This window comes from Macaca mulatta, chromosome 7 (assembly GCF_049350105.2).
Source record: "Macaca mulatta isolate MMU2019108-1 chromosome 7, T2T-MMU8v2.0, whole genome shotgun sequence".
Taxonomy (NCBI): Eukaryota; Metazoa; Chordata; class Mammalia; order Primates; family Cercopithecidae; genus Macaca; species Macaca mulatta.
This window is the reverse complement of record NC_133412.1, coordinates 80,894,350-80,909,280: the sequence shown is the minus strand read 5'-3', so window position 1 is coordinate 80,909,280 and position 14,931 is coordinate 80,894,350. Positions and strand designations below refer to the sequence as shown.

Sequence of the window (14,931 nt, the reverse complement as noted above, 5' to 3'; positions counted from 1 at the left end):
ATACAAAAAAATTATCCAGGCATGGTGGTGCGTGCCTGTAGTCCCAGCTACTTGGGAAGCTGAGGCACAAGAACTGGGTGGCGGACGTGCAGTGAGCCGAGATTGGGCCACTGCACTTCAGCCTGGGTGACAGAGCAAGACTCCATCGCAATTAAAAAAAATAAAAAGAAGAACACTGAAAGCAGCAATGAAGTTTTTCTGAAAATAAGAAAAATATGGTTCTGAAGGTGAAGCAAACAAGCATCCTTTACCTTTAGGGAAAAGGCATATGAACGTAAGTTACAGTTGGCCAGTAAACACGAAAAATGTGCAATTTCAGTTATAATCAAGTGCCAAACAAGGAAATGCCAGTATTATTATTTTACCTACAAAATGAGCAAAGACGTTTAAAAGTATGATAGAATTCAGCCCTGCTGAGGGTAACAAAAGGAGGGTACTTTTCCGGTGAGGCTTTGTGCAGAAGGCAAATTAATAAAGGGAGCATTCAGTAATTACACCTCTAGGAATCAGCCATACGAAAATGCAGGATGCAAAGATTTATGTATGAAGATATTCAGTCCAGCCTTATATTTTGAATTATCTAAATATCAATAGCAGAATGGGCGAGATAGCTACACACCAGGATATTATGCCACCATGAATCACTGGGAAAAAAAATGTGATATATAAGCATTTAGGGATGTAACATGTTCATCGAGGAAAGGAGGCTACAAAAGTACTTTGATGTTTATTTTGAGTTTTAAATTTTTCATGTAACAATTTAGAAACTAATTTGAAAGAAAACCACACCTAGGTGATCTGCATTTATTCACCAATCAGGTGAGTTGGGCAAATCATTCAAATCTTTTTGAGTTTCCTCTGCAATGGTGACAATACTTGCCATAACAGGATTGTGGAGGTTAAATAGGATAACTAGCGTTGAAAGGTTCCAGGCCCATGAGCAGGGCTCAATGTTCCTTCCCTTCCCCTTAGTGTACGGCTTCCTACATCTGGGGAGAAGTCCCACCAAAGATCGGTTCCAAGGTTCGCTTCTTGGATGAGCAAGGGAAACTAGGCTCTAACTTTCCTATTCCTCCCCGCTCCCGGTCCCGGCAGCCGGGACTCAGGGAAGCCGGAAAGCCGCGGTGCTCTCAACTCCTTCCCCGCCCGCGCACTTCGAAGACAAACTGCGCCGGGCGGGGCGGGGCGGGGCGGTGCTCCGATGACGTAGCCGACTCGGGAGGGGAGTCCCTTGAGGCTGCAGCCAATCGAGGGAAGTGGGAGGTGCAGGCCACGCCCGCCCGCTCACAGACAGTGACGTCATCCCCCGCCCCGCTCCAGCGCTTCCCGGGCCCGGCTCACTAGTCCCCGCCCCGACTGCGCACCCGCGAGCTGCAACCCGAGGGGCGGGGATTTTCGTGGAGCGACGGGACGCGACGCCAATCGCAGCGAGGCTTCGCCCCGTGGCGCGGTTTGAAATTTTGCGGGGCTCAACGGCTCACGGAGCGGCTACCCGGAGTGAGATCGCCGGTGTTTGCGGGTGGTTGTTGCTCTCGTGGCCGTGTTGAGTAGGTCTAGACCTGGACTGACGGCTGCTTGGAGCGTCTGCCATGAGGAGAAGGTGCGGGTTGCGGGGAAATCGAGGGGACGCGGGAGAGAGCGACGCCCGTCTTGGGTTCAGGGGTTCAGGGGTGCGGGGCCCGTGCGGGGTCCCGGGACTAGGGCGTCACAGCAGTCGGCGCTGAGTGAGGCCGGTGGCGCGAAGAGGCAGGGTCTGGAGGCGGCGAGCCAGTGCGAGGGCCGCGACGGAGGTGAGACCTGACGCGCTGTCCCCCGGCGGCCGCGGGTGTCCGCAGGCTCAGACGCCCGGGTGGGAGCCGAGCGCCGGTGCCCGGACGCGGCAGGGCGGGCGAGGCCGGGGGCCCGGGTCGGCCTCCACCCAGGCGGTCAGCGCTGGCGCTCGGACCCCACCCTCCCCGCCCTCGGCGTCTCAGGTGCCGCTTCTTGGCGCAGATGACTCGTAAACCTTCTGTGGTCCTGGCTTCTCTTTAAAGCTGTTAAGTTTATTTATCATTGTTTTGTTTTATTCTTTGTTTTTGTGGAAACGCGGTCTCCCTATGTTGGCCAGGCTGGTCTCGAACTCCTGGCTTCAGGTGATCCTGCCACCTCGGCCTCCCAAAGTGTTGGGATTACAGGCGTGAGCCACCGCGCCCGGCCCGTTGTTTTTCTTTATATCTGGCCAGCGGTGTTAACGTTTTGTTTGAATTGGAAAGATAGCTTTGTTTCTTTGCAAGTTAAGAAACGGATTATGGAATTCTTTTCCGGTCGTTTTAATAACTTCCTAGGCAGTGTTGGGGAGGGACTGACCGACTTGAAATCCGGACCAGTGACACTGACACTTACCAGCCTTGTGCCTTCCAAATATTAACTTTAATTTCTGAAAGTTGTAGATGAATTATTGTGATGATACAGCGTTAATTTGTAGTTTTTGGTGAAACTGATTGTTCTAAGGCTTTGTAAGATTCTTCATTTCATGATCACTGATTCTGATCTGTCTTTTTCAAATGCTTGCCCTCAGAATAATGAGAATTGAGTGCCAACATGGTGAAACCCCGTCTTAACTGAAAATACAAAAATTAGCCGGGCGTGGTGGTGCGCCTGTAGCCCCAGCTTCTCAGGAGGCTGAGGCAGGAGAATCGCTTGAGCCTGGGAGGCAGAGGTTGCATGAGCCGACATCTCGACACTGCATTCCAGCCTGGGTGGCAGAGTGAGACTGTCTCAAAAAAAAAAGTCCATTAACAGTTTATGAATTATTTAGGCATCTCCTCTATCAAGGGATTGAATGAAGCAGGAGAAAAAATTACCCTTTAGTGTTGGTTCCAGGCTAATGGATATAATTAGACTTTTTTTTTTTTTTTTTTTTTTTGAGACAGGGTCTCACTCTGTCACCCAGGCTGGAGTGCAGTGGCGAGATTCCTCACTGCAGCTTTGACCTCTGAGGCTCAAACAAAACTCTGGCCAGAATTAATTATGGTTATCGGTCCCCGAAACAGGTTGCACAGGAGATCAACAAAGCTCCTTCTCTGGAGTGCTAAGAAAAAATAGGGCAGTGGATCAGTGAAGGCTGCCTGAAGGTAGGAAATAATTTAGAGGACCACTTTGAGATTTCTTCCAGTCCAGTGATTTATGTTCAAGACTGGAAAAACTGACTCATTCTACAACCTTTGTGTCCATGAGTGGTAGTCTTTGTATGCACTCTGAGTTTTTCAGTGAGTCTAAAAATCTCAGACTTGCTCCTTTTAGGGGATTACCTGAAACAATTTAGCCAGGTAGTATTTCAGTGTATCATGATAATTGTTCATAATGATTGCTCTGAAGCATCTTAAGAACATACAACTTTTTTGAAATGTCACATTATTCATTCAAAAAGACTTCTTGGGCCTGGCACAGTGGCTCACACCTGTAATCCCAGCACTTTAGGAGGCCAAGGTGGGAGGATGACTTGGGCCCAGGAGTTCAAGACCAGCCTGGGGCAACATAGCAAGACCCTGTCTCTAAAAAATAATAATAATCTATACTAAAAAAGAAAAGAAAAATAATTCTTGAATGTTATATACAAGGAACCATTCCAAGTGGTGGGGATATAGCAGTGAGCAAAAGTGACATCCCTGTCCTCACAGAGTTTGTATTCTAATAGCAAAAGAGGAGTGTAATAAATAAGTTAATCTTAAATGGTGATAAGTGCTATGTAGAGAAATCAAGCAGAGAAAGGGGATAAGAAGTACTGAAGGTGTAGGAAGTGGGGTTGTGGTTTTAAAGAGATGGGTCAGGAAAGGCCTCCCTGAGAAGGTGATCTCTGAGCAAAGACCTAAGGAGGAAAAGGGTGAAGCCATGCAGCATGGGGGAAAAGAGATCTAGGTAATCAGCATATCCAAGTGCCCTAAGCGGGGATAGTGCCTGGTATGTTCCAGAAAGAGCAAGGAGGTCTCTGTGACAGGAATAGAATGAGCACTGAGGTCAAAATAAATGGCTTTCAGATGGAATGGGCCTTCATAGGGCTTTGCAAAGCCAGAGGCTTTTCCTTGGAGTGAGATGGCAAGTCATTGGAGGGTTCTGAGTAGAAGATTAGGACTTGGGGCTCCTGTGTTGACAATAGACTTAAGGAGGCCAGCATTGAAGCAGGGAGACCAGTTAAGAAGCCATTGCCATACAGCAAAAAGTTAGTGGTAGTGACCTGGACGAGGGTGGGGGTGGTAGTGGTAGCAGCAGAGGTCAGGAGGAATGAGATTCTGCCTGTCTTGTGTAGATAATGCTAATGGCGGGAATATAAGAAAGAAGTGTCAAGGATGATACAAGATTTAAGTTTAAAAAAAAAAAATTGGCCGGGCGCGGTGGCTCAAGCCTGTAATCCCAGCACTTTGGGAGGCCGAGACGGGCGGATCACGAGGTCAAGAGATCGAGACCATCCTGGCTAACACCGTGAAACCCCGTCTCTACTAAAAATACAAAAAAACTAGCCGGGCGAGGTGGCGGGCGCCTGTAGTCCCAGCTACTCCGGAGGCTGAGGCAGGAGAATGGCCTAAACCCGGGAGGCGGAGCTTGCAGTGAGCTGAGATCCGGCCACTGCACTCCAGCCCGGGCTACAGAGCAAGACTCCGTCTCAAAAAAAAAAAAAAAAAAAAAAATTAAGTTCAGTACAATTTGAATGTTAGGAAGAGTGAGAAATGTTAGTTTTTAATTCTTTGAAAATGATCCTCTTACAGGAACTGTCTCTAACTAGAATAATAATAATGGGTGTTTGGAATTACCAAACACCCATTTCCAACAGGCCAAATAAAATGTGTTATATATTAGTAAAGTTTTCTTTCTTTCTTTCTTTCTTTTTTTTTTTTAAGACAGTCTTGCTCTGTCGCCCAGGCTGGAGTGCAATGGCACGATCTCAGCTTACTGCAACCTCTGCCTCCTGGGTTCACCGGGTTCAAGTGATTCTCCTGCCTCAGCCTCCTGAGTATCTGAGATTACAGGCACCCACCACAACACCCGGCTAATTTTTATGTTTTTAGTAGAGATGGGGTTTCACATGTTGGCCAGGCTGATCTCTAGCTCCTGATCTCAGGTGATCAGCCTGCCTTGGCCTCCCAAAGTGCTGGGATTACACAACGTGAGCCACCACGCCCAGCCATAGTAAAAATCTGTAAGTTTTTCAATTAAGTCACAAATCAAAAAAATTTCAGATTATGTGCCGAGATGTTTTTAATAACAGCTTTGAGATATAATCCACATACCATACAATGTACTTAAAGTGTATAATTCAGTGATTTTCAGAATATTCAGAGTTGTGTAATCATCACTGCAATCAATTTTAGAACATTTTTTTCACCCCTTTAAAGTCCCATTAGCGGTCAATCCCCTTTCACTCCATGGTCCAAATTCTCCCCACCCCCAACTACAAATCTACTTTTTGGCTAGGCAAGGTGGTGCACACCTATAATTGCAGCACTTTGGGAGCCCAAGGTGGGAGGACTAATTGAGCCCAGGAGTTCAAGAACAGCTTGGGAGACTCTGCCTCTACAAAAAAAAAATTTTTTTTTTTTTTTTTTGAGATGGAGTCTCACTCTGTCACCCAGGCTGGAGTACAGTGACGCGATCTCGGCTCACTGCAACCTCTTCCCCCTGGATTCAAGCGATTCTCCTGCCTCAGCCTCCCGAGTAGCTAGGATTACAGGTGCCCACCACCACAGCCAGATAATTTTTGTATTTTTAGTAGAGATGGGGTTTCACCATATTGGCCAGGCTGGTGTCAAACTCCTGACTTCGTGATCCACTGGTCTTGGCCTCCCAAAGTGCTGGAATTACAGGCGTAAGCCACCGTGCCTGGCCTAAAAGAAATTTTTTTTTGTTTAAGTTAGCTGGGTGTGGTGGCTCACATCTGCAGTCCCAGCTACTCTGGAAGCTGAGGTGGGAGAATCACCTGAGCCTAGAAGGTTGAGGCTGCAGTGAGCCATGATCATGTTACTGCACTCCAGCCTAGGTGAAAGATGTCTCAAAAAAAACATACAAACCTCAAATCTACTTTTTACCTATTCTGGATATATCATATAAACGGAACCATAGCTGTTGTGGTCTTTTGTGACTTGCTTCTTTGACTTGGCATAATATTTTCAAGGTTTATTGCCAAGTAATATTCCATTGTATGGCTATATACTACATTTTATTTACCCATTCATAAATTGATGGCCTTTTGTTTTGTTTTGTTTTGACTTTTTGGCTATTGTAAGTAATGCTGCTATAAACATTTGTGTAGTTTTCGTATAAATGTGTTTTCATTTATTTTTGGTAAATACCCAGTAATAAAATTGCTGGGTTGTATGAACTCCATTAAACTGAGGGGCTGGGTGCAATGGCTCATGTCTGTAATCCCAACACTTTGGGAGGCTAATGTGGGAGGATTGCTTGGGCCCAGAAGTTCAAGACCAGCCTGAGCAACATGGCAAATCTTTAAAAAAAAAAAAAAAAAAAAAAACGAAAATTAACCAACCATGATAGCACGTCTGTGGTCCCAGCTACTTGGGAGACTAAGGCGGGAGAATTGCTTGAGCCAGGGACCTTGAAGCTGCAGTGAGCTATGATCACACCACTGCACTCCAGCCCAGGTGACAGTGAGGCCCTGTCTCAAAAAACAAAAAAACAACTGAGGAACTACCAGACTGTTTTCCAAAGAGGCTGCACTGTCTTGCATTCCCACGAGCAGTGTTTGAGGGTTCTAGTTTCTCTAGATTCTCACCAATACTTGTTGCTATATATATATTTTTTTATTATAGCCATCCTGTTGGCTGTGAAGTGGTTTTGATTTGCATTTCCCTAATGACTAACATTGAGCATCTTTTTATGTGCTTATTGGCCATTTGTATATCTTCTTTGGAGAAATGTCTATTCAGATTCTCTGCCTATTGTGCTAGATTTTTTTATTCAGGAAAATGATCACTTTACCTTGTAGATATGTTACAGAGATAGGCAGCCCTGCTTGTAAACCTTCATCAGGATCCTAGAATACATAATACCTCTATTAGGTTAGGTAGGTTAGGAGCATAGGACCCTTTGGCAGGAATTCAGGGCCATTCATTTTACATCTATTGAACAACTACTATGCGTTAGGGTGTGGTAAAATGAAGATGAATAAGACGTGGTGGTCCTTGCCCTTGAGTTTATGGTCTACTAGGGGCCTGGGGGGAAAATGGCAAGTGAGTGACAAGTCCACAGGTCTCCAGAGGAGGTGGTGGCAGATAGAAGGAACTGAACGTACAAAGCACGGTGGCATCAGAAAATGAGGGCTGCATGTGGTTTATTGAGGGGCACTGTTCAGGGAATGCCCAGGAAGTTCAGTTGGCTGGAAACTTGGGGAGTGACAAGTGGCAGAGATTAGCAAACTCGGAGAGAGGTTTAGAAGGCCTTTCCACGGAAGGTGGTTGAACTATTTACTGAGGGCAATGGGACCTTTGAAGGGGAGTAGTTAAGCAGGGAGCTGATGGGATTTGTTGTTATGAACAACTAGCTGTTCTGTGGAGATTGGCTGGGCAGGGGTAGGTCTGTCAGATTGAGGAGACTGGTATACTTAAGTAATGACCTTCAGAACAGTGCCCCCGGCTGGCCTGTCTGGAAGCCAGGGTTTTGCATCCAGATCGAATATTGGCCACAGATTGGATCTTAAAAGTTATTTTTAACAAAATGCTAGTATTAGGATTTTTACTTGTGCATTCTTGTGTCTTCAAAATGAAGTGCAAAAGGAGTGTTTGCCTGGGGAAGCTCTTTAGTTGGACTTTAGTTGAGATTATGTTAAATAAATGCCTTACTGTTAACATTTCTTTTTTTCTTTTTCTGTTGGACTTGAACCGTTAACATTTCTAAAGTGAAGGGAGTACAGTAAATTCTTTTAAACATTTGTCAGTATTTGGGTCTTGGTATGGCCATCTGGTATAGGCAACAGGTACTTGTGTAGAAATGTTTCTTCAACAAGAACAGGCAACTTCTAAACTGGGATTTCGTGGCTGGAGATATTTTGGATGTGAATGTATTAACAGCTTTGGAGAGACACATTGTTAGAGATCTAGGCTGGTGACCTGTAGAACCACCGAAAGCTCTGAGACAGAAAGGGGCTAATGAAAGTCTCTAGCTCCAATTGGGTGTGGACGGCACACAAACAGCTAAGTGTTTAAGTGATTTGCTGCAGGCTTCTCGGCTGACTGGAAGCAGAGAACATCTAGATTGCAGTTTCTCTGGTGCCAGGGCAGTCTTAGTTGTCCTGTTATATCTAAGAAAAGGGAGAAAAATTTCTATTCTTTAAATGTTCTGTAAATCAGACTAATGGTTCTAATTTTTAAAGTAAACTTTTCTTAAAAGATACAGAAGCCAGTTAAATTTGTATTTTAGATAAATAATTTTTTGTTAAAATAAGCTTTTGGTAACTGAAGAATAACATACATTCAGAAACATACAGAAATCAAGTGTAAACTCAGTGAATTTTTCACAGTGATGCACCTGTGTAAGCAGCAACCCAGAAGCCCTCTACCAGTCACTGCCTCCTCTGAGCCAAAAGAGCCACTATCCTGACTTCTGAAAGCATAGATTAGTTTGGCCTGATTTTTTGTTTGTTTCCATTTTTGAGATAGGATGTTGCTTTGTTGCTCGGGCTGGAGTACAGTGATCACAGCTCACTGCAGCCTCATCCTCCCATGCTCAAGCAATCCTCCCACCTCAGCCTCCTGAGTAGCTGGGACTATAGGCATACGCCACTGCGCCCAGCTAATTTTTTTTTTTTTTTTTTTTTTTTTGATAGACACAGAGTCTCACTGTTGCCCAGGATGATCTCAAACTCCTGGGCTCAACCAATCCTCCTGCCTCGGCCTTGCAAGGTGCTAGGAATATAGGCGTGAACTACCACGCCTGACCAGTTTTGCCTGTTTTTGAACTTTATGTCAATGGAATCACATAGTGATACACACTTGTGTATCTGGTGGCTTTTGCTCAACCTAAAGTGTTTTTTTTTTCTTCCTCTTCCCCTTACAACTTTTTTTTAAGTTGTTTGACTTCATTAAAAAAATGAAAAGATTTGAGGTATAATTCATACACAGTAAAACGGACTCACTTTACAGGTAGTTTCAATTGTATACTGTTATATAATCACCATCAAGATCTAGAACTATTTCATCACCCCAAAAAGGTAAAATTTAAAAATAAATAAATAAAATAGAAAAATAATAATGGCTTTCCATGTCATGTGTAGTGTGTTCATTTCCTTTTTTGAGACAGTTTCACTCTGTTGCCCAAGCTGGAGTTCAGCGGTACGGTCTTTGCTCACTGCAACCTCGGCTCACTGCAAACCCCACTTCCCGGGTTCAAGTGATTCTCCTGCTTCAGCCTCCCTAGTAGCTGGGATTACAGGCGCACCACCACACCCAGCTAATTTTTTGTGTTTTTAGTAGAGACGGGGTTTCCCCATGTTGGCCAGGCTGGTCTCAAACTCCTAACCTCAAGTGATCCGTTCCCCTTGGCCTCCCAGAGTGCTGGAATTATAGGTGTGAGCCACTGCACCCAGCAAGTTTGTTCATTTTCATTGCTGTATTATTGCACGGTAGGAATGTACTATTCGTTCTGTTGATAGACATCTAGGCTGTTTCTGTTTCCATAATATTATGAGTAGTGCTTCTCTAACCATTCTCATATGTGTCTTTGGTGAAGGTATGTGTTCATTTCTGCTAGGTATGTATGTAGAGGTAGAACTGCTGAGTTCAGCTTTAGTAGATAGACTGCCAACAGTTTTTAAAATAGTTGTACCAATTTACACTATGCCATCAGCATATGAAAGTTCTCACTTTTCTATATACTCACCAACACTTAATGTTGTCTTTTTAACTTTAGCCATTCTTTGAGCTGCTAGTTGTAATTTAAGAAGAATAGGCTGGGCGAGGTGGCTCATGCCTGTAATCCCAGCACTTTGGGAGGCCGAGGCAGGTGGATCACTTGGGGTCAGGAGTTCGAGACCAGCATGGCCAACATGGTAAAACCCCATCTCAACGGCTTTTTAACTTTAGCCATTCTTTGAGCTGCTAGTTGTAATTTAAGAATACTAGGCTGGGCGCAGTGGCTCTTGCCTGTAATCCCAGCACTTTGGGAGGCCAAGGCGAGTAGGTTTTTGTGTTTTTGTAAAAATACAAAAATTAGCTGGGCGTGCTAATTTTTGGTGGCGCATGCCTGTGATCTGAGCTACTTGGTAGGCTGAAGCAGGAGAATCACTTGAACCTGCCAGGTAGAGGTTGCAGTGAGCTGAGATCATGCCACTGCACTCTAGCCAAGACAACAGAGTGACACTCTGTCTCAAAAAAAAAAAAAAAGAAGAAGAAGAACGAAAAAATAAATAAAATAAAAAGGCCAGGCACGGTGGCTCACATATGTAATCCTAGCACTTTGGGAGGCTAAGGAGGGAGGATCACTTGAGGCTGGGAATTCGAGACCCGCCTGGCCAACATGGCAAAACCCCATCTCTACTAAAAATACAAAAATTAGTTGGGCGTGGTAGCGCGTGCCTGTAGTCCCACCTATTCGGGGGCTAAGTCAGGAGAATCATTTGAATGCAAAAGGTGGAAGTTGCAGTGAGCCAAAATCGCACCACTGCACTCCAGCCTAGGCGACAGAGCAAGACGCTGTGTCAAAAAAAAAAAATACAAAAAAACCCCCAAAAATAGTAATAAATTGCCAGATATTTTTGTAGGAGTTTCTTACCAGCAAGTTCTTGTGTTAGTTTATTTTACCAACATTTTTGTCTGGTTTTTCTTTAGTAAAAGTATTTATAATTCTGTATTATACTTCCATAGGTAGATCATTGTTGAAAGTCCAGAAGGTTGAGCTTCCATGATGTAATATGATATGAAATCTTGCATTGCTAGTGGTATTTGGTAGGAAAAGGGATGGGGAGTGGTTAAAGGTGAATTAAGCTGAATGCCTATTTTTAATTTGTTTTTTTCTCGAGGCCACGGAGAAGCCAGTCTTTTTAGTTCTTGAAAATAGTGCTTTTAGTCCGGAGGCTGTGATTGATGTAACTAACAGGTCTTAGGTTTTGGTTTTCAGTGAGGTGCTGGCGGAGGAGTCCATAGTATGTCTGCAGAAAGCCCTAAATCACCTTCGAGAAATATGGGAGCTAATTGGGATTCCAGAGGACCAGCGGTTACAAAGAACTGAGGTGGTAAAGAAGCATATCAAGGTGGGTTGAATAGTACTGGTCTCTGCATTGGACCTGGGTAAGGATGTTGGTGTCTCACCCGAGATAGCATGCAGAAGGGACATGTGATCATCGGCATTGGGATGGCACAGGCTCTTCCTGTTTGGTTTGGTTTGGTTTTGAAGTCCCTTCTTGAAATTTGAGGAGGCTGGGCGCGGTGCCTCACGCCTGTAATCCCAGCACTTTGGGAGGCCGAGGCATGTGGATTGCTTGAGGTCAGGAGTTCAAGACCAGCCTGATCAACATGGTGAAACTCCATGTCTACTAAAAATGCAAAAATTAGCCAGGCATGGTGGTGAGCACCTGTAATCCCAGCTACTCGGCAGGCTGAGACAGGAGAATCTATTGAACCTAGGAGGTGGAGGTTGCAGTGAGCCGAGAACGTGCCATTGCACTTCAGCCTGGGCAACAGAGTGAGACTCCGTCTCAAAAAAAAAAAGAAAAAAGAAATTTGAGGAGTTTGGTATTGGTGTTGGGAGGCTTTTTTCTCCATTGCCCCAAACTTACGGACTGTCTTCCCTCTTGTAGGAACTCCTGGATATGATGATTGCTGAAGAGGAAAGCCTGAAGGAAAGACTCATCAAAAGCATATCCGTCTGTCAAAAAGAGCTGAGCACGCTGTGCAGCGAGTTACGTGTTGAGCCATTTCAGGTCCGTGGCAGCCCACAGGGTCTCTGGGGATCTGTCTGAGGCCTGAGATTTAGGAAGTAGCGTTGACTTGGGCCTGCAGATGGAAGGCTTCCTCATAGGGATGGAGCTAGACATGAGAAGTGGGGAAAACATGCTGGGCGTAATTAGGCCCAGCAGAGTAATTCTCACCTCTGTAGAGAGTTGCCCTGGTAAGAGGTGAAACAACTAATAGATGATCAAAAAGAAGCTGCTGTTTACCATAGTTTTGCTTTGTAGGGAATATTAATTTTTTTTAATAAACTCTGAGAAAAAGGTAGGCATAGATGGTGCTGCACTGTTCTTTCTCTGAAAGAAAATGAAAACAGGAACAAAGTAATGATAAAAAGGAATACTACGAAAAAACAAATCTTTGTGGGTTTTATCATACCCAGAAGCTGCATACCACTGAACCAGCCAAAATAGCTACTTCAGAAGAAATGTCTCAAAAGCTGGAATATTGGGAGTGCATAGTCCAGTTCAGAGCATGCCATGACATCCATCTGGGTATGGAGCTGAGAAGTGGCTATATTATGGTCCACTGCAAGTCAGGGACTTGAGTGAGGACACCAGAAAGGATGAAATGAATAACAGATGGGGTCCTGAAAAATCTCTGCTTAGAACCAGTAAAAACAGTGCCAGGATCATAAAAATTCAGACAGATGTGGAGCTTGGAAAGATAATGAGTACATCCATAAGGTTCTCAGGTCCCTCTTCCTGTTACAGGAAGACCTGCCTGGGTATCTATTTGGAGTTAGCTTAGGAGGGAGACCGCCTTTAAAGGGCAAAGGATAATTCATACCTGGTAGCCAAGAGCAATCAGGCAGAAGAGAACATGAAGTGGAGCTTCCTGGAGTCAACATAAATTTCATAAATATAATTGATTTTGGACATAGTTTCTCTTTCTTTTTTCACATTCAATGTGAAATTGGGCGAGAAGTGAGGTGTACGATGATACATCTCCCTTAAGTTGCCTGATATTCCTAGTTCACAATGTTAAATGAAATTGTGTAAATTTATAGGACATATAGGAAAAATTTTTATGTCCTATAAAAAATGCCACTTTTTTTTTCTTGTTAACCAATTAGGAGCAGAGCAGAGACTACCAGAAGGGTTTTTGTTGGTAAGGTGAGACGATGTTCATAGGATTAGCAGGGTGAGTATTTAGATATGAGCTAGGCATGCCACCCTACAGCTAACCCAAAGGAAGCTTTCCAGCCAATTTACGCATTTATTTATTTATTTATTTAGAGATAGAGTCTCGCTGTGTTGCCCAGGCTGGAGTGCAACGGTGCAGTCTCGGCTCACTGCAACCTCCGCCTCCCGGGTTCAAGCAATTCTCCTGCCTTAGCCTCCCAAGTAGCTGGGATTACAGGTGCCCGTCACCATGCCTGGCTAATTTTTCTATTTTTAGTAAAGAGAGGGTTTCACCATGTTGGCCAGGCTGGTCTCCAGCTGCTGACCTCGTAATCCCAAAGTGCTGGGATTATAGGTGTGAGCCACCGTGCCTCCCAAAGTGCTGGGATTATAGGTGTCAGCCACCGTGCCTGGCTGCCAACTTACACTTTTTATAAAAGTGCCTAGTGCCTGGAGTAGTCTAATCATAGAGAGAAAAGGTAGAATGGTGGTTGCCAGGCTTGGAGAAAGGAAAAAAATGGGGACTTATTGTTTGAGTATGAAGTTTCACTTTTGCAAGAGGAAATGAGTTTTGGAGGTGATGGTCATGATTGCACAGCAGTATGACTGTACTTAATACCACTGAACTGTACACTTAATGGTTAAGATGATAAATTTTATGTTATATGTATTCTTTTTTTTTTTGAGACGGAGTCTCGCTCTATCGCCCAGGCTGGAGTGCAGTGGCGCGATCTGGGCTCACTGCAAGCTCTGCCTCCCTGGTTCACGCCATTCTCCTGCCTCAGCCTCCCAAGTAGCTGGGACTACAGGCACCTGCCACCTCGCCTGGCTAGTTTTTTGTATTTTTTTTATTAGAGATGGGGTTTCACCGTGTTAGCCAGGATGGTCTCAATCTCCTGACCTGGTGATCCGCCCGTCTCGGCCTCCCAAAGTGCTGGGATTACAGGCTTGAGCCACCACGCCCGGCCTATGTTACATGTATTCTACCACAAGTTTTAAAATTGGAGGAAAAAGTACCCTATTCACCTTTCCTCACTGGGACCTTCCTTTGGAAACCCTCTTTATGCCATATTCTGTTGACCGTGAGTTGACTTACTTGTAAGTTTAACTTAAAGTCTGTCATCCAAGCCTTCTTATGTTATCCTTCTCTTCCTTTGAAGGAATTCACTTGGAATCTTGTAACAGTGGTACATTGTCTTATTCAGGAAGAAGGAGAGACAACCATCTTGCAACTAGAAAAAGATTTGCGCACCCAGGTGGAATTGATGCGAAAACAGAAAAAGGAGAGAAAACAGGAACTGAAGCTACTTCAAGAGCAAGATCAAGAACTGTGTGAAATTCTTTGTATGCCCCGCTACGATATTGACAGTGCCTCAGTGCCCAGCTTAGAGGAGCTGAACCAGTTCAGGCAACATGTGACAACTTTGAGGGAAACAAAGGTACACTGCCTACATTTGTACTTCCTAAAAACCACTTTGGTTTTCCTCTAGGTATCTTGTAATTGCTTTGTTTTAAAGGCTTCTAGGCGTGAGGAGTTTGTCAGTATAAAGAGACAGATCATACTGTGTATGGAAGAATTAGACCACACCCCAGACACAAGCTTTGAAAGAGATGTGGTGTGTGAAGACGAAGATGCCTTTTGTTTGTCTTTGGAGAATATTGCAACACTACAAAAGTTGCTACGGCAGGTACTGTCTTCTCAAATTATGCCCTAGGATCTCCGTAGTATATAGTTTGAAAAAAACTGACAGCTGTTTCTTCAGTCTTAAATAAGGAGACAATGTAAGATGAGAGAATGAGGGAAGATAAGGATAGTAATATATGATATACAACCTTGATTTTTGTTTACTAGTTAAAAAAGCTTTATATGTAGCTCC

The 14,931-nt window shown here is 44.4% G+C and overlaps 1 protein-coding gene across 17 annotated transcripts in view; it reads left to right on the top strand.

The window, feature by feature from the left end:
* Positions 1-1,187: 1,187 nt before the first annotated feature.
* The window catches only part of PRC1 (protein regulator of cytokinesis 1), a 29,470-nt gene continuing 15,726 nt past the window's right edge, over positions 1,188-14,931 (top strand). For 8 of the 17 annotated variants that reach the window (XM_077940397.1, XM_077940394.1, XM_077940395.1 and 5 more), the window contains exons 1-5: positions 1,460-1,600; positions 11,101-11,233; positions 11,780-11,902; positions 14,215-14,493; positions 14,572-14,742. In XM_077940397.1, coding sequence (XP_077796523.1) covers positions 1,590-1,600; positions 11,101-11,233; positions 11,780-11,902; positions 14,215-14,493; positions 14,572-14,742 — 717 coding nt within the window. In that variant the 5' untranslated portion in view covers positions 1,460-1,589. Of the gene's footprint in view, positions 1,601-11,086; positions 11,234-11,779; positions 11,903-14,214; positions 14,494-14,571; positions 14,743-14,931 lie in introns of all 17 variants that reach the window. The other 9 variants (XM_015143047.3, XM_015143043.3, XM_015143046.3 and 6 more) reach the window with 4 other exon arrangements.